Consider the following 26933-nt stretch of genomic DNA (forward strand, 5'->3'; position numbering starts at 1 on the left):
AACAGGCACAGGCAAGGCAGGAGAGAGGCACGGGCTGCTGGGTTTTGTCAAAGCCTGTTGGTCCAGGCAAGTGGCTTTTCACTGCAGGAGTCAGAATGACAAGGTTTTTATCAAGACAGAAGGCTGTTAACAGCAAGAATTAATGCTGCAAGTCACTTTCACAAGGCTCCTCCACTTGTGTGTGTGTGTGTGTGCGTGTGTGTGTGTGTTTTGGGGGGGATTGGTTATGTTTTCTCCTCCTTCCACCTCGCTGGATTATGCTGAAATGTTTCCCCCACTGGAAACAGTGTACAAAGGCTCCCGCCTTGGGATGAAACCCCCCTCAATACCTCGTGCCTTGATTTGGAAGCAACAACTAAAACTGTATTCACATCGCAGCAGCCGAAGCCAACAAAAGAGCTACTGGATCCAGTGATAGTGCATTGTTTGCAGAGCTGAGCTGCTGCCTCTCCTCCAAACCACATTAGAGATGTGACTCCAGGCTTACAAATAAAAACGCTGAATCATTCCCAAGCCTTTGGTACAGTGTTTTCCTCAAGATTCTGTAATAAGCAATTTAAGAGAAAAACAGCCCAACAAGCCAGTATTCTTTTCAGAAATATTAGCTAAAGCCAGGGGCCAGAAAATAATTGCTTGCTTCCCCCGCCTTCTTGTTCTCTCACCGCTGTGTGGCTGGCCTGCCTCTTTCTGAAACTAAGAGTCGAAGCTACCTGATTCAACGTTTTATTCTGCTACCACTGGCATTTTAAAGTTGATAGATATCCTAGATTTGCTTTATCTACCTACCAATATGGCCCTAGAATATCTGCCATAAATAGTTTCTTTATGGAACTTACCGTCATCCTCTTTGTTACTCATGCCCTCTGCTCTTCCTCTTTCTCATTTTGGATCATAATAACCAGCCAAAAAACACTAAAGTTCCACTAAGGAAACTGACAGAAAATGCAATTTAAAATATGGATTTGCATATCCAATTTGCATACGCAAAAATAAATGTATTATATGGGTACAATTACATGTATTTGTATATCTGTACGTTCTGTGTATATTATATATGAATTAAATGTGTCTGAAACTCTTTGAAATATGGCATATGTACGGATGAGGGTATGTATGTGTTTATACAGATTTTTTCTAGATCAGACACGGCAGTATGATATAGGGAAAACAGGCTTTTAATCCAGTTACATGTAGATTGGAAAACATTGATTCCCACCTAAATTCATTCACTCTTTATTCAACAAATTCTTATCACTGTCAAACCCTGGCCTGGGTACTAGAGAAATAGTGGTAAATAGGACAGATTTGCTGTTGTTAAAAAAAGTATTTTAATTTAGACTCTTTCTACTTCCAAGAGGACTTGAGCAGATCTGTACCTATTAATAAAGTTAAACTACTTTAAGATAAAATAGGACCAAAAAATATCTGAAGAAAGCAGAAATAAAGGACACTTTCAGACACGTAAGTTGAGTGAATATTGAATACTTGGACAAAAAAAAAATTGACTAAGCTTTCTGATGGTCAAAGCAAATAAGAAAACACTGAAAAAAATTAATTTGCTGAAAAAAACAAAACTCCTTTTCTTTAAACTAAAGTAGGAATTTATCATGTTTTCTTTCTTTCTTTTTTTTTTTTTTTTGCGGTACACGGACCTCTCACTGTTGTGGCCTCTCCCGTCGCGGAGCACAGGCTCTGGACACGCAGGCTCAGCGGCCATGGCTCACGGGCCCAGCTGCTCTGCGGCATGTGGGATCTTCCCGGACCGGGGCACGAACCCGTGTCCCCTGCATCGGCAGGCGGACTCTCAACCACTGCGCCACCAGGGAAGCCCTATCATGTTTTCTTTAACTATAGTAAGGGGACATCTTGAATAATAACTCTAACTCTAAGGAAAGATACAAATACTTTTCAAATATTATACTTTAAAGGTAAAAATTAAAATTATGATTAATTTATAATCCAGTGAGAGCAGTTTTGATAGGGGCTCTGATAAAAAGTTAAAGAAGCTTTACTTTCCTGATATCTAATTCAAAGCAAGGAAGAGCAGCTACTGAATTTAACGTGACCATTAGTGTGTCTTAAGCATTAGATCTCTTAAATGAGCTTTGGCCCAGTTGGTGTAATTACCCAGTTTATCTAACATGTACTCTAAGGCAGATGTTTCATTGGACTAAAGCCAGAGCTCTAAATTTCAAATAGCAGTGCCATTGAGAGTAAGTCGACATTTACTGCTGAAAGTGAAAGGTCCTTCAGAGGACCCTTTAGTACTTCCATGTTCCAAAAACAGAGGTCATCCATTCCAATGCCCTAACCTGTTTGTGGCCCATCAAACACACATGGTACATCTGATTTAATTATTAAAGAAAAGGGCACATTGACCAGAAGTAAAGAATGTCCATGTTAAAAATAAAACCTAAATGCCTCCCTTCCTGGAACTCCAATGCTGGTCCTCCTTGGGTGATAAGACTCTCTTCCCAGGTGCCAAGGCCATATTGACTTGCTGTGCACATGCTGGTCTGTTGTCTTTTTTTTCTTGAAACCTTGAAGAAATGTATCCCTGACTTGTATAATGTTCTTTGTTCTGATGAGATATAAGACCGTGCTGAAAAACACGCTTCTCAGGAGCAGTTTCTCAGAGTAATCTGGGAAGCTGTCTTGCAGGCTATAGTCTTCAGTTTGGCTCAAATAAAACTCTTTTCTATTTTTATTGTAGACTGTTTATTGATTATTTTCACTGGCATAGTAGACAAGCAATAAATGGTAACATTATTCAAGCAGAAAGTGGGCTGAAATTTTAGACACACGTTTTGGAGCAACTTCCTTAGAGGTAACTCTACCTACCATTTCTCAGGAAACCTCAGCTTTTTTCATGAACCTCAGTCAATTTCTATTTTTACATAAAGGATAATTAAGAATCTTTATAGTCACACAAGAAACAGGACAAAAATGAAAACTCCCAAATCCCTAACACCCTCTTCCCTCTTTGTTTTTCTGATTTTCTCAAAGTCACATGAAGTCTGTGTCAAACCTGACCTAGCAGGATTATTTTTTTTCAGCTGCTTAAATGGGATTTCCATATGACCCAGGGGTTTACGCATTAAGTAATGAGAGTGTCTCCATAGTAATGATGTTTGATAATAGATCCTAGAAAGATTCCTGCTGAGACCAGATGGCACGGCAACCCCTTGAAACTCACTGGAGGTACCATTTTTATTATTTATTATTTAGGACTTGGGCAGTGGATCAGTCTTCAGGTTGACAGGATTGTCAGAGTGAATTATTGTTCATGGGCACCATTGAGGTGACAGTTTTTGCTATTAAATAATTCAGCTTATCTGAGAGCACTTATTGCTCTACATAACATGTATGGATGAAAGACCGATGACAGAAGCATCCCCCAAACTGAGCTAGTCTCCAGACTGGAATGGTAGACTCAGCAGACCACACCCACTCCACCTGTTTATTTAGCTGGTGTCGCTGTCTCTGATTTTAATCTATTGTGAAGTGTAGTGAGGGTGGACAGGCCAGTCACGTCTAAGATCCCGGCCTCCTGTTGAATGTCTACCCTTCTTCTGTCAAGGATTCCACAGGGATTTCTGGGCTCCAATTACCAAGCAGGAAGAAAATTAGAAATATTCGAATCGTCCTCTCACTTCGTTTCTTTTTTTACAATGGAAGACTATCTTCTCATCCCTTTCCTTCTAGGAGAATAGATGTGAATTGCATGCTGCTATTATGCTGAATATTTAATATAAGCAAGCCAGGAAGGTGAGCAGAGTGTATTTTTTTTTTCCGTTGCTCAGAATCAGGTGGTCCATGAAACATGATGCCATCGGGGCCGTTGTACAACTACAGCTGACATCCACAGAGCTCCCAACGTTCTATACTGGCTGGTTTCTTAGAACTCGCCTGGTCCAACCCTCTCATTTTACTGATGGTGACACTCAAATTCGGAAAGATTAAATACTTTGTCAAGTTATGCAGTTGACAAGAGACAGAATCAGGACTACAAAAAGGCTTTTTTTTTGGCCACTTTTGAGTGTTCCTTCATTATGAGAAGTCCAACAGATATTATATCAGATATGCAAAATCGATGTCAAAAGTAAAAGGATTTGAGAAAAAGCCTTAATGCGGGATACTTAGAATGATCAGGTAAAAGAGGGGGCAGTGTGATGATGTTCTTGAAAGAATGTCACCAATTACTAGGCAGGAGAAGACTACAGATGCACCTAGGGAAACAAACACTTCCCTCTGTTCTTTAGAGAATTGACTGGTGCCTTCCCTGAAGGAAACATGAGCTGGGCTTAAGGAGATTTAACAAACATTAAGGGGAAGAAAAACCCTTCATATTTCAATCTGCAGCTCAGTTATGCAAATGAATAAAGATACAGGCCATATAAGGTGCCTGTCTCTGTGCCTGTGTTTTGTGTATCTGCACATATGCACACATACATGTCTGCATGCATCTGCGTATGTATGTCTACAGGTGTTCTATGTGTGTGTGTGTGCACGTGTGTGTGTGCTCAGGACTCAGGCACAGCGAGTGAGTGCACTTTTCACCCAGAAGAGAATCCCAGGCTGACATGTACCCCAGCGCTGACATTCACCAGCTTTGGCATCTTGGGCAAGTCGTCACATTGTTTTCCTGAATCTCACTCGCCTTATCTATCAAATGGCATGTGTAATACTACAAAACAAAAAGGTCAACCAGTGTTTTCAGTCCCCTAGCCTTTTTAGTAATTAAACTGAATTGACTGCCTTTCCACAAAATTTGGTTCTATTTTATCGTAGAATATTCAAGAAGTTTGCCTCTCAAATAACCAACTGTGCTATCCCAATGCACAGACAGTCCTTGTGAAAATACGCATTGCCTTGATCAATCCTTATGGCAACTCCATGAGTGAGGAACAGTTTTCTCCACTTTACACACGAGGGGACTGAGATTTAGAGGGGAAGGAATCTGCCTAGAGTCACCCAGGGAGTTTTTGGAGGTCTGGGACACAAATCCACATCTTACTCCAAAGCCAGGCTTGCCATCACTCTGTCCTTCACCTCACCACCACCCAAGGCTGCTGGAAAGAACAACAATGTTCTGGCTGCGGAACTGGCACTGGCATCCTGGTTCTCTTTACCCAGCTAACCTTTGCCCTCTTCCCTGAAACATCTGTTTCTCCCTCGTAGCCCAGCTGGTCCACAGTCTCTTAAAGCCAACCCTCCATTCTGCCCCAGCCGAGACACTAGAAAGATGGCGGCACTGGGGGAAATTCAAACCAGACACACAGTGACTGCTGGCTTCCCTTGGAAATACATCGGCTGCCACATCTTAAAGCACCTGATTGGGCTTCCCTGGTGGCGCAGTGGATGAGGGTCCGCCTGCCGAGGCAGGGGACACTGGTTCATGCCCCCGTCCGGGAAGATCCCACATGCCGCGGAGCGGCTGGGCCCGTGAGCCATGGCCGTTGAGCCTGCACGTCCGGAGCCTGTGCTCCGCAACGGGAGAGGCCACAACAGTGAGAGGCCCGCGTACCGCAAAAAAAGAAAAAAAAAAAAAAAGCACCTGATGGTACTAGACTTGCCTTGTAAATTTCTGACAGGCATTTCACTGCTGCACGCTACCGCTCCTGGTATTCTACGCAGGGAAAGACAGAAGGAGAACTGCCAGGACATGACTATATAATCCCTTCCTAATCCCTTGAGTCTCATAAGTCCTTTAACTCTTCAAATATTGAACTATAAGAACCTGGTTTACAGAAACATTATGGTCATAGGAGGCCCAGGGACTGAGCTATGAAATTCAGAGAAGACAGGAGGACCAAAAGACAGCCAGGGGGTTACCTTGAAATTAGCTTAAATATAATCAGTGGGAAACAGAAGCAAAATCCTATCTATAAAATTATTACTTTTGTTTAGCAAGATAGAGCGTCTCAATTTTGCACAGAAAATTGCACAGGAAAAAGCCTCCCAGTAGAGACATTTGAAAGCAATTTAACATTTTTAATAAGGCAACTGTTTCTGATTCTCAACTATTTAGCCATGAAATCTTAAAATCCAATGAAAGTCTGTTTTCAAGAAATACTGCTTTACAAATTGTATTGTCTACTTAACAACCCAAGAATAGTAACATTCTTTAGAGACTTCAATTTAATCGTAATGACGACTAAGCTTCCTAACTGCCCTTCATGTAATTTAATGGCTATAAGCTATGGGTTTGCTTCTCTGATATTTTGTCTCAAAATTGTAAAGAAGATCGATTTTACCCAGCAGCCTGCAAATTTCTGAGCCATTTTGTCTTGTTCCCAAGCAGTCACTTAGAAACATGAAACAGAATATATTGCATGATCGATAAGAACCTTCGAGAGGTTTGGCATTTCATTCATGAACCGTTCTTCAGAGGATCTGAGTGGGAGTTATTCCCATCATGTAAGTGCTGAAACCATGGCACCAGGAGAGGTGACGAGGCCAGCGTCACTCCATGAGCCAGATGGGAGGAGCCATTTTCCTCACTTGGAAATGTCTCGCTCTTAAGGGCAGTGGACAGCCCATTGGACTAGTGTTTGGTAGATCAGGGCTCTGGGCTATACCTTCCAAAGGCAAGTTGCCTTGCTGAGGCTCAGATTCTTCCTCCAGAAGGTCAGGATGATCATAATACTGACCTCATGAGATTTCGAGAGCATTTGATTCAACATAAGAAAGTACTGGCCAACCAAAATCTTCCCCTTTAAAGTAAGAACGTCTTAGCATCTTTAGAGTTGTTTCTCTGTATACCTATTCTAACCAGGAGCAAATACACAACTTTGTTTGCAGCATAATCACTCTTGCTGTTTAAAACCGCCCTTTTCCGTTGCCATAGACTGGACATAAAATGTTTACCTTGGTCCCTGAAAGTTATAAAAATGTGTGAATGAACCAACACAAACCACTCCATGGCTAGAAAAGCAAATTCAGCAACGACGTGTCTATGGATGGCGTTTTTTTGGCTACCATCCAATGCAGCCTCTATGCACACTTCCTGTCTCCCTCCATGGCTTTGCTGTTCTCCATGACTAGCTCACCATCGTACAGCCACCTTATTTGACTTCTTGCTTATTTTACTTATTTGCTGTCTCCTGCAAGTAGCTGGTAAGCTTCATGCAGGGTTATTTTTTTTTTCATTCACTGCCATATCCTTCTCAGCAAGAACAATGAATGATTGACATATAGAAAAATGAATGAATGAGGTCCAGCTCGTGACCATCATACAAATACTCATATATCTGCAGTCAAAGGCAACCTGGAAACTATTGGAAATGGTCTGTTAAAGCTTAGGCTGCTTTTAATGTTTCAATTCTAGTATGTCAAAGCCCATAAAATGATTTGATTTTTGTTTTTTTTTGCAGTACGCGGGCCTCTCACTGCTGTGGCCTCTCCCATTGTGGAGCACAGGCTCTGGACGCGCAGGCTCAGCGGCCATGGCTCACGGGCCCAGCTGCTCCGCGGCATGTGGGATCCTCCCGGATCGGGGCACGAACCCGCGTCCCCAGCATCGGCAGGCGGACTCCCAACCACCGCGCCACCAGGAAAGCCCTGGTTATTTTTTAATATTTTCTACCACTGGCCTTGTCAACAGTTTCTTATTCAAGTTATCTTTGTCCCTTCAGTTTTTGTTCTCTCTACGAAGAAGGAATATAGCTCACGCCTCAGGTATTAATCTTTGATTTATAGAAAAAATACAAGCCATAATGAGGGAGTACTATAGACTGAATATTTGTGTCCCTCCCAAATTCATATGTTGAAACCTAATTCTCAATATGATGGTTATATAGAGGTGGGGCCTTTGGAAGATGATTAGATCCTCATCAATGGGATTAATGCCCTTATAAAAGAGACCTTGGAGAGCTCCCTCATCCCTTCCCCTATGTGGGGACAGAGTGAGAAGCTTATGAGACAGGAAGCAGGCTCTCACCAGGCGCCAAATCTACCAGGGCCTTCATCTTGGACTTCCAGCCTTTAGAACTGCCAGAAATAAGTTTCTGTAGTTTACAAGTCACCCAGTCTGTGGTATTTTGTCATAGCAGTCCAAAAGGACTGAGACACGGAGTCCCCACCTCCATTAGAACTTATGCGTACATTTCAGATCTACTCCCCTAAGCAATTACTCATCATTTACTGTTCATAAATTTCCACTGTATACTCTATGGCAAGAAACCAAAGTGTGATTATTAACGGCACTAATAATAAACAGGCACAAACGTTTTTTATCACCCTCTGTTCCCACAGTACTTGGGAGATCTGTCAAATTATTCTGTGGCAGATTGGAAAGACGGAGTTGTGTTAGAAGTCATGACCCAACCGCTAGTGACGCTGTTTCCATATTTTCCAGTCTGGGAAACACTAGTTAGAAAATTCTAGTTTTATTCATTAGCTGCAAGAGTAGAAAATGAGCCTGCGGTGATCTTTAAAGAGAAAGAACCAGTGGAAATGAAACAGAAGAATTGAAAACCAGAAAATCCCATGAGAGTGTTGCTTTCCTGAATCGTTGAAAGGGGCTTTCCTCCGCCTTTTTACAATCACACAGAGAGTGGACAAGGTTTGGTGACACAGAAAAGGGATACTTCTTTCTGAATTTAATTTCCTCAGGTGTCTGGCTCCTTGAGTTTGCAACCCTCTTCATTTTATAGGCTCTTCCTAAATAAAACTCCACACTTTGCTTGTATAGGAAGAAACAGAATGTGATTCTATTTTCACTTCCAGAGCCAGTGCAAACACTTATTTGTTAGATGTTGTTGAAGAGAGTGAAAAATGATGCAGATGATGGTGGTGAAGTGTCTTAACGTCACCCTGTCCCACCTATGATTTTGATGGTTCCTTTCTGACCTGCACTTAGTCACTTCTCCTGCTCTCAGGGAATTTTCCAGATAAACCCTGTGATTGGCTATCCATGAGTAAGAGACACAGTGGTTTTAATTTATCTTGTCTATTTCCAGAGAGAAAGACGCAATGTAGACAGAGAAGGATGTCCTGTTTGAAGACATTTGCTTCATCTTAGAAAGTCTAAATTCGTCCCCAAAATGTGCATATACATTACAAATACATTTATTTCTCTTTTAATTTTATCATGGAGAGTCTTTGGTGCTTTGGCCTAGACCAAGTGGTGACGGCAGGAAAAGTAAGCTCGGGACATTATCATTTATAATATGCAGAGAAAAGCACTCACCAGCACTGACAGTGATCGCTTCGATAAACTGCTCTCTCCAGCTGTTCGTCCCAACCACGAGGGCTAGGTTTGTCTTCTTAATAAGTTTGTCCACGGTACTCTAGAGAGGTTGAAAAGAATCAGAAAATAATTGTCGGGTTGGTTAAGGCCTCGGGAAATCTCAGACCTTGATGATTTTAAAACCCCCGAGTTATCTAAAGGGTAGCAGATGTTAGGCTCAGAGCAACAGTATTGACATCAAACACTGTTACGATTATGCAAACAAGCATCGTCCTTTCTTGGAAACATCCCGAAATGGAAACTTCTTCATAGCAAATACAAGCCTCCTTCACTGCCTAATAGCCAAGGAAGAATAGCCTCACCGGTTACAACTGAGGATGCTGCAAAAGCCCATCCCTTCCCCTCGGACGCTTCATGAACTTGCTTCTCTCCTGGCTTCATCTAGAGTATGTGTCTGCAACTGAATTACCCTATGCCCTGCTCAGCACTACCTATCGGTGGATAACTGGAAGCGGCAGAGAGATGACGAAACTAAAACCTGTTCTTACTATACTTTTGTTGATCAATGAAATGCAGCCAGACAGCAAAGCCTCAAGGCTGCTGCTGTATGATCATCAATAAATGGATTTTCCTGTGGCTACTGGTTTTGTCAGCCTGGTGGCCGGTACAGAATTCATCTCACCTGACTCCTGCGGCAAACAAGAAAAGACAAAAACGGTCAATTTGTATGGTTCAGGGCAAACTGCAATGACCTTGCACTGAATCTCCCCCTGCTTTACTAGCTCTGAGCCTCTTATTTTTCTTTAAAGACCTTGTTTAGGCACTTGCTTCTGTACAATTAGCACTCTTAGCTTTCCAAATGAATGTCAGTTCACGGAACCGCAGAAGCAGTCAAGCGTTCACAAGAAAACTAAGTAAGAAGATGCACCCAAAGCGCTACCACAAATCACAGCAATTACAGGGAGAAGGGTCACTTCCGGAACGTGAGGCTGTTCTTCCCAGAGAGACGACCACACCGACTTGTCCACGACACGCCCCACCCTTACTGTCAGAGCATCCTCGAATTCCCACTTATTGCAAAGAGTCAGAAAACACGTATTATTTGTCTTAGGTCAAAATCTGTACATGTTTAGTGCAGTGTCCCTGAATTGACTAAGGTTTGAGAGAGCGTGTTATTAGCTAACCGGGAGGAAGGAAAATGTGATCCCAGGGGCCCGTGCAGAAGGCCAAAGCTACATCAGAATGTCAAGTGTGTTCGTTCAACCGTCATTGCAACTGACTTGAAACATTGAGATGATAATAAACATGAAAGGGCCCATCTCCAACTGGCCCACTCTGTATTTTCAACATCATCCTGTGCTAGATTGTTTGTCCTTATGGTGGTGACCTTTTGGCCTCTAGCTTTGTGTCTAGAACTGCCAGTGTCACTGATAATAGCTGTAACCATCAGGGCTCTTGGCCGCCATAGCCAGAGGCACATGACAAGCATCTGACTTTTCTCTGGACTTGGCCAATCTCATCAAGCACTCTGAGTGTCTCGGTTGATGCCAAATCAAAGTTCTTGTTTTTTGTTTTTTGTTTTTGCGGTACGCGGGCCTCTCACTGCTGTGGCCTCTCCCGTTGTGGAGCACAGGCTCCGGACGCGCAGGCTCAGCAGCCATGGCTCACGGGCCCAGCCGCTCCGCGGCATGTGGGATCTTCCCGGGCCGGGGCACGAACCTGTGTCCCCTGCATCGGCAGGCGGACTCTCAACCACTGTGCCACCAGGGAAGCCCCTGTGTAGAATGTAACAAGAAATAACCTTGACTTTTCCTAAATGTGATGGAAACTTGGGGCAGGTCTCTCCAAGGAAGCCCTCTTTACTCTAAAGCCAAGGCAGAGAATCCCACTTTCTGGGGGATAAATAATTGAAGAGTGAAACTGCTCTCACAGTTAAACACAGACTCGCCTCAGAAAATCTCTCTGAAGAACAAAGTTTTAAGATAAACTAAACTTAAAATGTATATTATAAAATGTATATATGTATATATATGTATATATAATGTATATATATAAAACCTCGGGTAGATTGTAAACTTTAGTTCATGTTAACCCTGGCGGACTATGAGACAGCCTGAGCTCTTCTCTGGACTTAATTTACATATGTGTCCTCTCTTGACCTATAGGAGGAGAGGAGTGAATAGAAGAGGACCTATAGGAGGAGAGGAGGAATTTGAAATTTGATCCTTGAACTTTGCCACGGACACTGACCTGGAGGTTTCCTACATGTCAGTCATTAGCTCTTCACGGTGCTAGTCTGTAGCAATAGTTTTAACCTCACTCTCAGCCATGGGTGTTAGAAAAGTCCAGCCCTTGGTCACAACATAGTAAACAAGAACCCAGTGGGCAAAGCAGACTCGGACATTGTGAGGTATCAGCCAGATTTGGGTCTTTAATGCAGTTCTGAGGGCTTTGAACAATTTCTTTAAAACGGCTATGGTCTAGAAAAAATTTCCTAAACAAATAATATGATATCAACACTGATGCTACAGGGCACTTCAGAAACATGCCCCAAGGTACCCTTCAGTGTTACCAGTAACTGTCCTGATGAACTTTGAGCAGATGGGAGGAAACAGTCTATGGAAGATATTCTAGGAAGATAAGTACCCCAAACAACTGGACTTATGGAGAGAGACTTGGTTGACTTTCAAATGCTCGGATCATTGGAGTGGTTACCAGAGAGAGCTTTGGACACAAGAAAACTTTTGTGCCTAGAAGACTGTGCCCTGCCATACCCTTCCTACAGGAAGTGACCGTGATTTCTCTTCCTGGTCAAGGGTGCATGGAAGGGGAGTGCTCGGGGTGGTCCCGTGAGGAAGAGGGCATACAATCATTCCCCATGAGAGTCCTGGGAGGGGTGGGGGACAAGCGTTTACAGAAAATGCCAAGCTGTAGAATCTCTGTTGTCACAAGTGGCACCATGCCCTCTGGTTCCAGGTGAAAAGAGGGTGCGTGACGAAGAGTGAAGATGGAGACGGGAACAGACTGGTCCACAGAAATGGACAGTCTCAGATGTCCGTGCCTCAGGAATCTCAGGGAACTTGTGCATATACCAGTCAAGTGTGTGCAGCGAGCCAGGTTCTGGATGAAACGCCAGGTGGGCTCTGATGGTGGGGGTCTGCCTAGAAAGCACTAGTCCCAGGGTCTGCCCTGCTCTTTCTTTCTGTGGGAACGAATGAGAGGAGTTAACACATACATCCACAGTGGGCTGAAGGGGAAAGTTTAATTGTGTTGTTTATCTTTTAAATGCCACTTTAATTTGCAAAGACATTTTTCTTTCCACCTGTCGCCTCTCAGGCACCTTCACTTGTGAACTAAATTAGAAAAATATTGAACGGGCCCAGCAAAAGGTAAAGAAGCCACTACTGTGAAAACTCCAGATATGATCCTGAGGCTTTTAGGCTGGTGACCTGATTCTCCCTTTGGGAATTTTCATTCTGGTTTTCCAAACAGGAGCAGAATCTGCTTTAAAAAAAATAAGTGGGGAAAATGCTGCTGTGCTCTGGCTTGTCGTTCTGGAAAACCAGAGACAGGCTGCTGCTCCTCTTCATGTCGCACTACAGAACGCAGGTGCGGCTCTCCCGGGGGCTTCTAGGTGTGAGGACCACGTGAGTGAAAAGGGATGGGAGCTGGGGCAGGGGCCGAGGGAGCAGCTAAGAGTGGTCCAAAAGGTTCATTTCAAAGTCCTAAGCTCATCCTAAGGCCCATCTGCTTACCTTCTGAAAAATGACTTTCCTCATCTAGAGAACTGGAAATCCAATGTCATCAGGCCAGTTACAGTTAAACCCTCCAGTTACAGGCACTCTGCCTTCAGTTTGTTGATTGTGCTCAAGTGTCCTAGGATCTTAAGAAGGTGACTGCAGGGAAAGCTTACCATCCTTCCTCCAAAACAAAAGCCTCATTTTCCGCAGTGTCAAGGCTGTGCTTCTACTAGATTGATTAGCTTTTTCAAACAAAGCACCGTTTCTTCCACACATAACAGTCTCTTGGAATCCATCTTTGCCTCTTCCTTGCTATCCAAAGCCCTCCCTTTAGGGCGCCTCTGACCTCGCACAGTGATGTGTGCCACCCACCAGACCCTGGTTCTGACACCGTTTAGTTTATAGGATCTCTTGTTTCCCTAGCAACTCGCGAATCCCATTTCTGCTCTAAAGGCCTCTCCATCAACGAGCCAGTTCCTGAAATTACATCTGCCTCTCGTACGGCATAGACGGACGCTATGAACCGTCTCGGTGCAGAGATGGGCCTGGCCTCCCTGGTGGGCAATGCTGGTGCACGTACCTTGAACTCATAGGATTCTTCAATGATCACTTCCAGCCTGGTGTGCTCTCCCAGAATGGGACGCCCCATTTCTGCAATGCGCCTCTCCTCCTCTTCTTTGCTGGTCAGCGGCTGCTTGTCGTCATATTCGTCTGTGAAAGGGAAGGGCAAGAGAGTGAGAACGCCTTCAAATTTATTTGGAAATCCCCGGATCCTGCTACAAGAAAACCAAGAAGGAAGGAAGCCCTGATGACCTACTGAAAGCCCCTGGGGTGGTGCTGTAAGGCTGGAGGGGAGAATTGGACAGACGCTTGTCGTGTGGGGCAGTGATCACTCTGACGGCAAGTGATCGTAATATCCCACAACCTAAGCACCTGCCAAAGGGTAGATCAAGAAAAGCAACTTATAGGGCCATATCTCTGGTAAAGACTGTCCACATGTTGTCTGCGTTGAGGGAATCACCCAGCTGTCCCCTGGGACACTGGCTCACCTGGCTGTCTGTACACATCCTTTCAGCACATGACCAAGAGGAAACACAATTAAAGTTCCAGAGCGACTCAAGGAATGTAAGACTCTGGCCTCCTCTTCTCCACTTTCTAGAGGCAAAGAAAATGGCCCAGGGCCAAAGAGACGATAGATGGGAAATTCTGATCTTAGCCTCTCACTTGCCAAGAGCCCCTGCTGCAAGTTAAGAAGCAAAACATCCACGAATTCCACGGGTCAGTAAGACGCCTGCGCTCCAGAGCTGCCTCCCTCTGGTGCAAAGCTGAGATGGGTTGGGAGGACCCTGACCATGTTAACGTTAAAGGAAACAGGGAGAGCGAGGGTGAGGCCTTTGGGAAGTTCATACTTACTCACCATGGGGGCATGATTATTTCCGGAACCACCATGTAGCTTACAATCCAGGAGAGGCTAGTGGGTGCTCAGAAAATGCTAATGGACTTGAGAGTCCATTAATGAGGGGAAGCTCACAGTTGGGTCCTCTCTGTGTGAAGGTCATTAGGATAAATCCCAGACTGAAAAGGCCACGCACGTGTGAAGGACAAACAGTACTCCTGTAACCACTCAGCCTCCTGTCCTCAGGCTCACGATGCTGGAACAAGACAGGCCACTTCCCCTCACAGTCAAGCTGAATGGACCCCATCTCCAAGGAAGTAGTCTTGGTGGTACAGAAACACCACAGCCCTGACGCCCTTGCTTCTAGAACCTTCCAGGCAAACTGCCTGCAACGGGAGTCTGTTGACTGAGGAGAGATGAGGAAGGGAGGGACTTCTAGCCCAGACTCCTTGCCTTTTGCATTTAGGCATCAGCTATTGCAGGAGTCCACATCTCCCATCCCATCCCACCCACACATGGCTTCCCTCTGCTGAGGGACCCTGCCTTGGTGGCTTCATTTGATGCTCTAGCAAATGATGCAGAAGACTAGTTCCTAGGCCAGTTGTTGATTACTGAGCCATGGAGCAGTTGGGCTAGAGGCACTGCTAGCATTTTACATACGAAGTGTCAAAACCAAGCAAAAGGCAAAAGCAGAAGGTAGCGTATCAAAGAATTCTTTACTATGTATTCAATAGTGTCTTCCTAAAAATATATTTCGGAATCTGCTTTCCTACCCCCAGTAATTACAGGGCCCCAAAGAAATTCGAAGAAGACTAAAAATAAGCGATCTTGGACTAGCCAAAGTCTGCTAAGTGTTAGCAGATGCACAAGAGAGGTGCAAGTTGATTACTTTTAATGGTAAAAGTTATAATATTTCTCAGAGTAGGCTTGGGAGGTTATGACCCAAGGGAAGGCAAAGGTTTTTGATTGGTGTCCCCATGATTTGCCCTTGAAATTAAGTGTGTGGAGTCAGGGGGGTGAGCTGAGGTATGTGAAGTCCCATTTATCCAATGCTCAAACCAATCATATTTTGATTCCCACTGCTTTCTGATCTTAAGCCCAGGAAAATGTTATTAGAGTTTTCGTAGGAGCAGGTTCTATTAGTGACTTTGTTCATAACCCTGGCTGAACATGGGACATTTTGGAGACTTAGTCAAATAAGAATTATTTTTCCAGAAGAAAAACTATTACAACTTAGATTTTAATTTGAATTACAAAGCCATTTGGGGGAGAATATTTATTATGTCCCCCTTTTAATAGTTTACTTATAAATGGGAAGTTGCTTTTAATGGGATTCAAGTCAATTTAGGTAAAAAAAAATAGAGAAATGATGAAAGAAAGGTGATGCGGTGGCATTGTTGAAAGCCGCATTTCGCAAAATGAAATGATTTGGAACATGGAATTAAATGAACGGACATGGTAGTAAATGAAATCAAGTCACATAGTGAGTGAAAAGGTTATTCCCTTTTTAATCCTCCTTCAGTCCTTATGATGAAGAAGTTTGGTGCTGTCAGGTCTGTAACTAGTTCTTGACATTAGGGTTTCTACCATTTACGAAAGAGAAAATAGCTCTCAGGCATAGAGCATTTGACTGCATTGAGCTAGAAGTAATAACTTTTTTCATTCTAAAAATTTTAACCTCTCTTTCTCTACGTGATAAATACTAGCTTTCTATTAGTGTTAGTAACTTAAAGTTTTTTTTTTTTTAAACAAATCGAGTGAAGTAAAAACATGAGGCAAAAAATTGCATGAAGTAAATAATAGCATAGTTGGTATGCGGCCTAAGGAAATATTGTAAAAGAGGTATGCGAAAGAACAAAATTTTAGGAATTAATATTTAAACAGATTTTATACTAACCTAAAGAAAAGCAGGAACCTTGTTTCTATCACTTTCTACATTCTTGCTCCAAGCTAGACTTGAATTTAATGCCACACTTTATTCCACTGTCTACCCATCTGGAAAACCTTCCCCATTTTCATCTAGCTAAATCCTACTTACCTTTCAAAACCCTACCTCTTCTCGCATGAAATATCCCTCAATTGACCTATTTAGGAATGACCACTCTAACTTTAAATTAATTCTGAATATTTGTTGTGTGTACATATTAAACGTGGACACTTCTAATATACTACTTTTTAATATTTAAACTACCTTTACATACAGATATCCAACGTGTAAACTTACCAAGATAGAACAATATGTGTCATTGCTCTTTGGATTTTCCTCACATCCCTCAGAGCCTATTACTATGTATGGAAAGTAGTAGGTGTCCAATAAGTATTTGTCATGTGACTGTCCAACTCACTGTTAGACAAGCCTCTTCTTTGCTCTATGCATATAGTAAAGACCATTTGTTCATTTCACACGTCATTGCACTCCTACACTATGTCAGCATACTGAGGCCCCTCCCACCCCGCCTCTTTTTCCAGGAGCTCATGGTCTAGTGGGAAGTGAGGCATATGGATGGGACAACTTCTAGTACAGCAAGGTAGGGGCTGAAGGTCCAGGGTCAGGGAGTAGCTCCCTCTGACCAAAGGAGTCAGGGAAGGCTTCAGGAAAGAGGAGATATTTGAAATTGGCCTTGAAGCATGTATAGGAGCTTGCCAGGTGAAGGTGGTGGGAAGGCTGGCTAGGAGGTAATAGAGGAAGGAGGGGCATTCCAGGCAGAAAGAAGTCAAAGCACAAAGGCCTAGTGTCATGGTAGGGTCAGGGATATTTTCACTTAATAAACATCGTGAACATTTAAGAGATAATTATACTTATATGTAACTGAGAGAAGACAGCTGGATAAATCCTTCTATTGCTCTATAATGATACAGATAAATTAGTATTTGTGATCCAGATTTTTGAAACTGGCAAAGAAGAGAGCTAAGCTTATTTTTTTAAAGTGTCTTCTCTTTAGGTATCTTTTATTGAATAGGGAAATCGTTTAACGGCACATTTTTTTTTGATCACCTATTTTTTTTTCACTTTGAGTGCTGGATCAAATGCAGTTCATTTTACTGTGGCCAAGTCAGTTTCATTTCCTTATTTATGCATATGCTGTGCTTTTAGTTCTGCTTCTCAGGTAGAGGAAATTCTCTATGTAATCCTGTTTATCTGTATATGTACATATATATGTACATATTTTTAAACTCATCATATTTTATTGAGAAGTTGATAATAAATTATATAACATCATGGTCTTAACCAACCAACCCAACTTAAAGATCAAATGCATAATTAACGGCCATGGTTAAAATCAGTATTGACAGGACAGAAAACAATCCTGTGATGAAATCATTGGTAGGGGTCCTCCCTTCCCCTGAGTAACTGATTTTGCAAATGACACATCACAATAGCTAATAGGTACCAGGGATCTGGGAAAAGCAGAATCATGAAAAAGCTGCTGTTAATGCTTTCTTGATCAGGCTGCATTTGGAAGCCGCATCACTGTAAGAGGTGAAGGGCTGAGAACACGAATCTCTATTAGAAAACAATACAACCCACGTGGAGATCTGCACCCGAGGAGCTACTGTGGATATTCTTGAATGCATTTGCAATTTTTTGTCTCAACAAACAATGTAAAATTTGGAAATGGGTACAAGGCCAGTGGTGGGACAATTTGCTTGTGGTTATTTTAATCCTTCACTCAGATCTGTGTTGACAGGTCTGAGAGCGGAGATCTCTTTTTCAGCACCTGGCTGGTCTGTTTGATTAGAACCTAAAGAGACTGGTACTTTATTTCCATGAGGAATATTCTGGAACAACTCTGCAGTCAGGGCTGCATGATTACTGAATGGGGGTGTGGGATGCGAGAACGAGCAAAGTCTTACTGCAGCAGGCAGAAGTGTTTGTGCAGCCATACCAGTGATGGGCGATGGTGACAACTGAAGAGTGAGTATCCGTGTCCTTATCCAGAGCTTGGAAAATTAAGGCAAGGGGCTCACACCCGGGCTCTAATCCTACAGTCGATCTGGGATAGCTTTGTCATCCTTTAGTCACCCTGTCAATGTTCCCCTCTGGAGAAACCCCACAGATGTACTGTCATCTGTGCATATTTGGCTAACATCATGTTGCCTGGCGGAAGGAAAGGCAGATTCTGGGAAGAGAGACAGCTTGCTTTTAAAGACATTTCATGACATTTGCAATGAAAGACCCATGTTGAAGAAGCGAGATTTGCAAGAAATCTGGAGTATACTGAAACTTGAGAGGCTATTGGACTCAATCTTCTCTGTAGGTCCATGCTTCCCCCTCCACCATGCATCCCGTCCTGGGCCGATGTGGTGTCTTGTTGCTGACTCATCATACCCCCAACTGCAGAGAAGCCACGGCATTGTGTAGCAATGCTTTAGAGGTAATGGGGGTGAACTGTGTCACTTTAATGTCGAAAGACCGAAAGAACCCCTGAAGGCAATTAAACTGTGGTTTTCAAGGACCGTGATGAAATGAGTACCTGCGATGGTGATTATAGTAGAGGGGATCGGATGTTCTCTAGCATGAACTTTCCTGAAGACAGGTTGGCCTGGCAAAAGGACAGGCAGAAAGTCAGCAGACTGGATTGCACTGGTTTGCCAGAAGAGCTTTGTGGAATTAGTAAGCTGAATGTCACGCCCAGATGCACCCAGTGCAAGCAATGTTAGTTTGGGGACTGAGTGGTCAGCGGTCACTGTTATGTAGGTTGAAGAAGTGAGCAAGTAAATAAACGGGGCAGGTGTTCTAGGAGTCCAATCAGATTGTGTGAATAAAGCACACACCCCACAGTAGGGTTGCAGCCAGATTCCTGCAGGTGTCTGAGATGGAGTTCCATGCCCGTCAAGTTCCTGCTTCCAGAGGCATCACGGAACAATGAAAAGCACTCGGTGTGATGACAGGTAGCCTCGTGGTGCCAACAACATGGCCTTAAGTAGGCCATTTCTCCAGTTACCCCATGTGTGAAATGGAGATAATAGTGCCTGCTCTGTCCATATCACAGGTCTGTGTGAGGGTCAAGCAACATAACACCAGGGAACATGCTTATTTGTTTCCTTGGCAGTCTGAATGGGAGAAGGTTGTACGCACTGGCAGGTTTTACAAGGGTTCACCGTTGTCACAGTGACTGGCTGGATTACCTAGTTTAGGGTTTTCATGAAACTCCTGGTTCAACTGACTACCTGCTTTTCGCTTCTACCAAGAGATCCCGGAACTGACCTGGAATCATGAGACTGGGACTGCAAATTCTGCCACATGCTTTCCATCTAAACTTGGGCAAAAGGTGTTTCTTTTCTCTGGGATTCAGTTTTCTCAATTGTACAATGAAGGCAAACTTGAAGGGGATTTGTTTCTCTAACCTATCTACTGGAGTGACTAAAGTGTGTTTAACTGTCGGAATTTTCATAGCTTGGCTTCCTTAAAAAGCCACGTGCGTTATGAAGACTCACGTGATGAGCGTAATATGATTGGAAGAGTAACTTTTATTTATTTATTATTATTATTATTTTTTTTTTTTTGCGGTACGCGGGCCTCTCACTGCTGTGGCCTCTCCCGCTGCAGAGCACAGGCTCCGGACGCGCAGGCTCAGCGGCCATGGCTCACGGGCCCAGCTGCTCCGCGGCATGTGGGATCTTCCCAGACCGGGGCACGAACCCGTGTGCCCTGCATCGGCAGGCGGACTCTCAACCACTGCGCCACCAGGGAAGCCCCGGGAAGAGTAACTTTTCAAAAGGTATACTGACTGTTACATACTTTTAATTAATTAGGGAACTTTTTTGCTGCCTGTTTGGGGACAGAAACATGCCTCTATTTTTCCAAATTGAGCCAGAATGCTTCATTTTGTTAAAAATATCCAAATTAATGTACTCTAGTTTCCCCCTTTTGGGGTCCTCCTCATTTTTCATTTGACTGGAATTCATACTGATGGCATTTCAGAGACATAGCGAGGCTTTGGATCGAAAAGGGATTGAGATGCAGGTAGGAATATACAAGTTGGGAGAAAGGAACTAAAAGTGCTGGGTTAAGGTAGTCATCACGTGGCCTTGGACTTAAAGTTAGGGGGCCAGGCTCTGAGCCCTGGCTGGATGACTGGAGTAGATTGATCACCTTTGAACCTTCATTTCTTCTCCTATAAATGAGAACAAAAGATCTTATTCCATAAGGTTGAGGATTAAATGATATAATGAATAAGAAATACTTTCCAAATTCGAATGAGCTATAATGTATAGGGGGTTATCATGTTATGTGCCTGGAGGGTCAAGGGGGAATTACATCACAGGTCCCAACAAGGGCCTTTCAATGAGGCAAAGTCTGAGAGCAACAGGTGAAGATTTGCAAATTCCAAAAGCACCTCCAGCATTTAATGTCCATCACTAATGACACCTCTGAAATAGAGGTACTGGGTTGTGGACCAAATGACTTTTTCAATTTCCATATATCCTGCTTCAACTTTAGATTTTCACACTTAGCTGCACAAGACTGCATAAAAGCTGCAGGCAAAGTCCAAGAGTTAGATTAATTTTCCTTTACTGCCCCTGCGTCTCAAAGCGTTGACTTCAAAGCCTCAAAGTGACTTCAAAGAAAAGTTCTCCAGGCCTTCCAGCTGGTTTTCACTGTGTAGACCTAAATTTTAGAACTTTCCCCAGAGGCATCTATAGAGAGTGGATCCCAGGCATTCTGGCCTGGTTCCGGAGAAGAAGGATCATGTAAAGTGAGAGGAACAGGCCAATGTGGAAATTCCCAGAGGGTTCTGCAACTTTCTCTCATTTTAACTGCATCAATTTCAGGTTTTGGGAAGAGGAGGTAAAACAGAAAAATTGCTATTGAAGATTAAGGTTCAAGCTATAAGAAAGAGCTTAATGAAGTACATGAAGTAATAGAAAACCTTTGAAAGAAGTGATTCTGTCCTCTTGGATGCGTGATGTGTCCGAGACAGAAAATGTTGGACGTTACTGGTGGGGTATTCTAGAACTTGATACGAACAATTTCTGAGAAAAGAAAATTAGGGTCCCATTACCTAGTTACTAAAAAGGAAGATGTTTCAATGGAAGGAAGGCCCTAAAAGCAAACTCCTGACATATTCAATGATAAAACAGGAAGCTATCCAAACACATAAATGCGTTTTAACAAGGCATTCTACCACTAAAGGTTTTTAGTTAAGGTCTCATTATCAGGCTGCATAGGGCTGAGGGAGCTGTAGATACTATACTATTCCTCAAATGGGTGACTTTTTTTTTTAAATTACTTCAAGGAAGCCATGAAGACTGGCTTGCCAAATTTCTACCTTCCTTAAAGCTCACAAGGATCATTAACTTACTGGGTGATAGAATCAGAATATTTCCAAAAAGATTTCAATAAGTTAAAATGATGGGATGCAAAAAGGAAGATTAAAGTTTTAAAAGTAAATGTAAATTCCTTCACTCGGATTCAAAAATAGCATATTTGGCAGCGCAGAATTTGGAAGACTTGACCTAGGAGAGTGTCAGGTGAATCAGGTTTAAGAAATCCTCTATGAGCACACGTTCTATTTAACATTTTTATCCTTTTCAATTTCTATGTCTCCGAGAGGCTATGAATCATTTTGTCATTAAATGCCGTGTCTGGAGAGAAGAAGTGGAGGGCAATAGCCCATGTGAAATTGGACGCGTTCAGAAAGTTCCGCTTTGGACGGAATCATGTTGAAACTTCTTGATCATGAATTTACACTGATGGTGGTTTAAGTTAACGCCACCCCACACCATAACATTTTCAAACTTAGAATATTGGAAAATATTTCCTTTCTAAATATTTTGTTTAGCTATCTGGTTTCAGAAAAAAATAATTAGAATATAGATATCTGCATAATTATATTGGAAAATGCCACGGCCATTAGGATGGCCTTTAAGGACATCTTCAACCTGCAGCTTCAGACAAATCAGGCCTACCATTTGATATGTACCTCCCTCTCTAAATCTACATAGATGATTCTGAAAGGGTGAGAAAATATTTAGGGTCAAAAGAGAGGATGCTGTAAGGAAATATCTTTCTTCTCTATGTAAGGAAATAGCTTTAGAGTCGTGCTGGCTAAAAAATGCAATCAACAGCGGCTGGGTACCATTATGAAATTAAGGGTTTTAAACTTTTTGACTGACATTTTGAGTTTTTACAGAGCACTTTGTAATCCACTGCACGTGGCAGACATAGTACTCATCACCATGTTAAGAATGCTAAAACTTCGCAGATTGGTGTGGTGGGATGAGGGGGAGGCATGCTTTATCTTCTCCCAGTAGGGCATTATCTGTGATTAGGACCCTGAGCTTGGGCCATGGAGTGGGCTTGTATGTCAGCTCCTCTGTTTCCTTGAGACTAGCCATCGTTTTATTTATTCTGGTGCTCTCTGGAGCATCTAGCAAGGTACACTCACATCATCAGTGCTATGAGAACATCTGTAAATTGATCAGTGTCAAAATATGACCAATTACAGGTTCTCCCCACAAATCTGCTTATAAGTAAACACAGCATACACCTTGTTAATGTGTAAGATGTTAAATGTGTAAACTCAGCAAAAGCACACCACGTGTCACAGCTAAATGTTAATGCAGGGCACGTAAGACGTGGTTTTTGTTTGATAATTAAGGGTATTTGGGGGAAAATGAAGAACATTAAAAAATTGTCTTACCGTACAGGTATTTTCCTTCATTAAAAGGAAATAAAAATGAGAAATAATTTTTAAAAATGTAAACAACACACGGTACAAAATAAAATTTGGTTCATTAGACTTAAAAAATTCATACCTGTTATTGTGAAGCCACCTAAAAAAGAAAGAAAGAAAGAAATGTTACAATTCATTTCATTTACACTCTAACTCACAAATACCAGTGACATCAGACCGCCTGACAGCCTGTCCAAAGTACAAAAACTTGCCAAATTGTATATACAATTAAGAAAAATATGAAAACATCCATTCATGACTTAATCGCTAATCAATCTTTTAAGACTATGAGCTTTAGTGTACAAATTTAATTCTTGTGCATACCTAAGAAAGCACTGATTTTGTAAAAGGTCGTACTGAACCCAAAGCAGAATGTAAACTACCCAACCTTCACAAAATTATGAGGCCAATGGCTCTAAACAACAATCTTGCTAATAAATCAGCAGAAATAAAAAATAAGTCAGAAAGCTACTGTAGCACCTGACAGAAATGGAAAATAACCTAGAAAAATGGAAAGGAAATGCAAGAAATGAAATGCTTACCAAGCTCATTCAATAACAGGGCTGTGAAGGAAACAGACAAAGACAAACACAGAATAAGAGACCAGATGAATAATGAAAGAGGAATATCAGCAGAAAGAAATCCAGGCAGATCTGATTACAGTGGTAGGGAGCTGCTACTAAAAAATTGGTGCACGCCAAGTTAATGTGGCATTGGGAGTATTTCCAGATGATCCCAGAACTGATTTCTGCAAACGTGTGTGACTGATTCTATATATATAAACAATTCACTTTATATATTATTTCTTGACATTTAAGAAAACATTTCTACCATATGTTTACACACAGTCTATACATCTAGTTTGCCAAATATAGTAGAAATATTTTATGAAGTTAATCCTAAACCTTATTTGAGTGAGCCTTCCTCTTGAAATAAGTGTCTGGCAGTTAGCGAATTCAACATATGGAAGTCTTAAAGCATCCAGGATCTCAGGGATTGTACCTTTCAATGGAAACAGAGAAAACATCTTAGGAAATTCCATTTTGGCCGCCCCGCCCATAAGGAGACTTTGGCCCAAGATGAAGTTCTCTCGCTGGAGGTTCTATTTGCATGATATTTTGGTCAGCAGGGAATGCTTATGTTTTTTAAATCCTCAAAATCTGCGTCCCAGGAATCAGTGCTTATTCGTGTGTGCTTATCTATGACCTGCATGGTATAATCTGACAACCAGATAGCTTCTTGTGGACACATAATTCCACAGAAACTGACAAGACAGGGAGGGAAGGCCTGGGGCAGCGGAGGTGGGGTGTGGGGCCTGACATACATAATTTGTCTTTCAGGTTTTGTGCTTTAAACCCAGACTATAGCTGTAGCACTTTATTCTGGTGAAAGCTACCTGACTAAATGTATCAAATAAATTACTTCTAGAGTTGTAGATGGGAAAGTTACAATTACCTTTTCAGGACCAGTTTTCTCTCTACTGGTAGTGGCATTAGAGGATACTTTATAAAAACAAGTTAGTAATTTTATTTATGGTGACACAGATCCACTTGTTGGGTGTCAAAAGCAAATAGTGCTATCAAGGAATTTTAATTTGCTTTTATATGAAGGCATATTTTACCAAAATGACAATTGAAAGAGCTGTATTCAAGATGCTCTTCCTTGAGAGGAAAGGCAGTCCTTTGGAGGACTGCATTCAGAAGTAAGTGCTTTTTCCTGTATGTTAATGAGGCATTTTTGATCCCATCTTTGTAAGAAATCGGCACAGTTTTCTAGTGTCTTTTTCTTCCGCCTGCTGTCTGTGGAGCATATTAAATAGGCTGCATTAAAATGGGTCCCCAGTGCTCCTTTCTCCATCATTCCAAAGGCTCCTGTTACCTTTTTGAACATGATTAAGTCAGGACAACTTCGTTTTTGTTTGTTTTCTGATGGACTCTGAGGCCAGTGAGTTCTTACAAAAGTGGGATTAGTTAAATTCCCCCAAATGTTGGGTCTGTATAGGAATTAGTCCTTTGTATTTGATTTTTTTCTTTACATGTAAAAGTTTACATTTCTTGCAAAGTGGTCACCTAATCATCTATACTGCCTTCATCAATGGTTTAAATGCAATTAATAAGAGCTATTAATAGGTACTATGCTCATTTTATATATATATAATTAAGTGTATACCATTGCTTTTAAAATGACCACTAGGGCTTCCCTGGTGGCGCAGTGGTTGGGAGTCCACCTGTCGGTGCAGGGGACACGGGTTCGTGCCCCGGTCCGGGAGGATCCCACATGCCGCGGAGCAGCTGGGCCCGTGAGCCATGGCCGCTGAGCCTGCGCGTCCAGAGCCTGTGCTCCGCAACGGGAGAGGCCACAGCAGTGAGAGGCCCGCGTACCGCAAAAAACAAAAACAAACAAACAAAATAAAATGACCACTATTAGAGGGTAATTATGGGACGCCCTCGGAATAATTCAGAATAAAAAAACTATTTTTAAAGCTGATATAAAATTCCTGTCCTTCCTTCTCAACTATAGGCCATATAAAATAGATATAAAATCAAAGATAGCAAAAAATATGGCTTCTTTCTTCAAATAGTTTCAAAAATATAAACACAAATCAACACAAAAATCTAATTATAAGGATACCACTGTTTATTTTTAGAAAAAGATTCTATATGTTAGAAATGTGTCAATTCTACAAGAATCAAAAGATTTTGAAGCATAAGACAGGAACGGCTTTAAGTAAGGGCTAAGTTCTTACTAAACTACCATATCCTTCCTACTAAATTGATATGACCATGGTTTCATACATATGGTCTCTTTTAAATATCATATCTGATGATATGAAATGAACACTAGGATATTAATGCCACTACTCTTTAAGGATCTTTGTTCTAAGTTTGTTTTTTTTTTTTTTTTTTGAAAACTGGCTTCTCTAAATTAGACTAATTATTGAATTCCTCTGAAATTTCCTATTAGTTGCCATTAGACCCATCTACCATGACTAACAGGCATTAAGTAGTCTCCATCACTAACATTTTAGGGGATATTTAATAGCTAGAATCAAATTTTAGAATGATTCCCGAATAGTGAAAAACTAAACCCAGAAATCATTCTTTTATGTCATCCCTTCTGAATTACAGAAATCTCTTCCAGTATTTCTGGAATCTGGTATCAATCAAGGTGAGCTGGCATTTTCTGAAGAAAAGGGACATTGTTTGGTGCATTTGTGAATATGGGCAGGAAAATGAAATGGCTAAAGCTTCAAAGGAGAGGAAGTATAGTACTTGGAAGCCGAGGAAGAGGAGAGAGTTAAATGTGAGAGTAGGAGACACAGAGAGAAGAGTACAATTTCTCGCTGGTATGTCTTTGTATACTCTCACACCTTTCATTCCTCTTCTTATCCATTTTGGTTCCTCAAGCACAAGGGAGAAACTGCACTCTTTCTCATATTCCTCACGGTCAAATATTCTAATGGTAATGATCTTCCTGTGGGAACACAAGACAAAGGCAAAACAAATGGTTGGAGTCACACGCTCATGCTAGGTGTTCACCAAGCAGCATGTTACTGTGATGTTATGGAAGGAGAACTGGCCACACATGGACCTCCAGGAGTATGTAAAAGGGCATCCAGGTACTCTCAGCTGGCCCCGTTAAGTTTCCTCTGCCAATGCATCATTTTTACAAATTCTTCCTGCTTCAATGAGCAGTCAGGAGGTATCCCAAATGAGGAAGAGAAATCAGAAAGTCGGCTTCATGTGGGTGCAGGAAGCATCAGCACCAACTTTCCCAGGCTTGACTGCACTGACAATGAGTAGCTCAGACTGCCATGTGCAGAGTGGCCCAAACTGGCTGCTGGAGCTCCAGGCTGGGCTCCCTGTGGCCCCAGAGGAGATCTATGCCCCGTTACATAGGTGGAGGGATGTGTGCACTGTAAG

The 26933-nt window shown here is 42.3% G+C and overlaps 1 protein-coding gene across 6 annotated transcripts in view; it reads right to left on the minus strand.

The window, feature by feature from the left end:
* The window catches only part of SLC8A1 (solute carrier family 8 member A1), a gene marked incomplete at both ends in the record, with an annotated part of 323580 nt that overhangs the window by 54571 nt on the left and 242076 nt on the right, over positions 1–26933 (minus strand). Inside the window, 5 exons of one of the 6 annotated variants that reach the window (XM_082851866.1) lie at positions 9194–9293; positions 13514–13644; positions 18805–18873; positions 23093–23110; positions 23553–23573. In XM_082851866.1, the coding sequence (XP_082707992.1) occupies positions 9194–9293; positions 13514–13644; positions 18805–18873; positions 23093–23110; positions 23553–23573 (339 nt within the window). Of the gene's footprint in view, positions 1–9193; positions 9294–13513; positions 13678–18804; positions 18874–23077; positions 23111–23552; positions 23574–26380; positions 26485–26933 lie in introns of all 6 variants that reach the window. The other 5 variants (XM_082851864.1, XM_082851869.1, XM_082851867.1 and 2 more) reach the window with 5 other exon arrangements.

Source organism: Leucopleurus acutus (assembly GCF_964270905.1).
Source record: "Leucopleurus acutus genome assembly, chromosome: 12".
Classification (NCBI taxonomy): domain Eukaryota; kingdom Metazoa; phylum Chordata; class Mammalia; order Artiodactyla; family Delphinidae; genus Leucopleurus; species Leucopleurus acutus.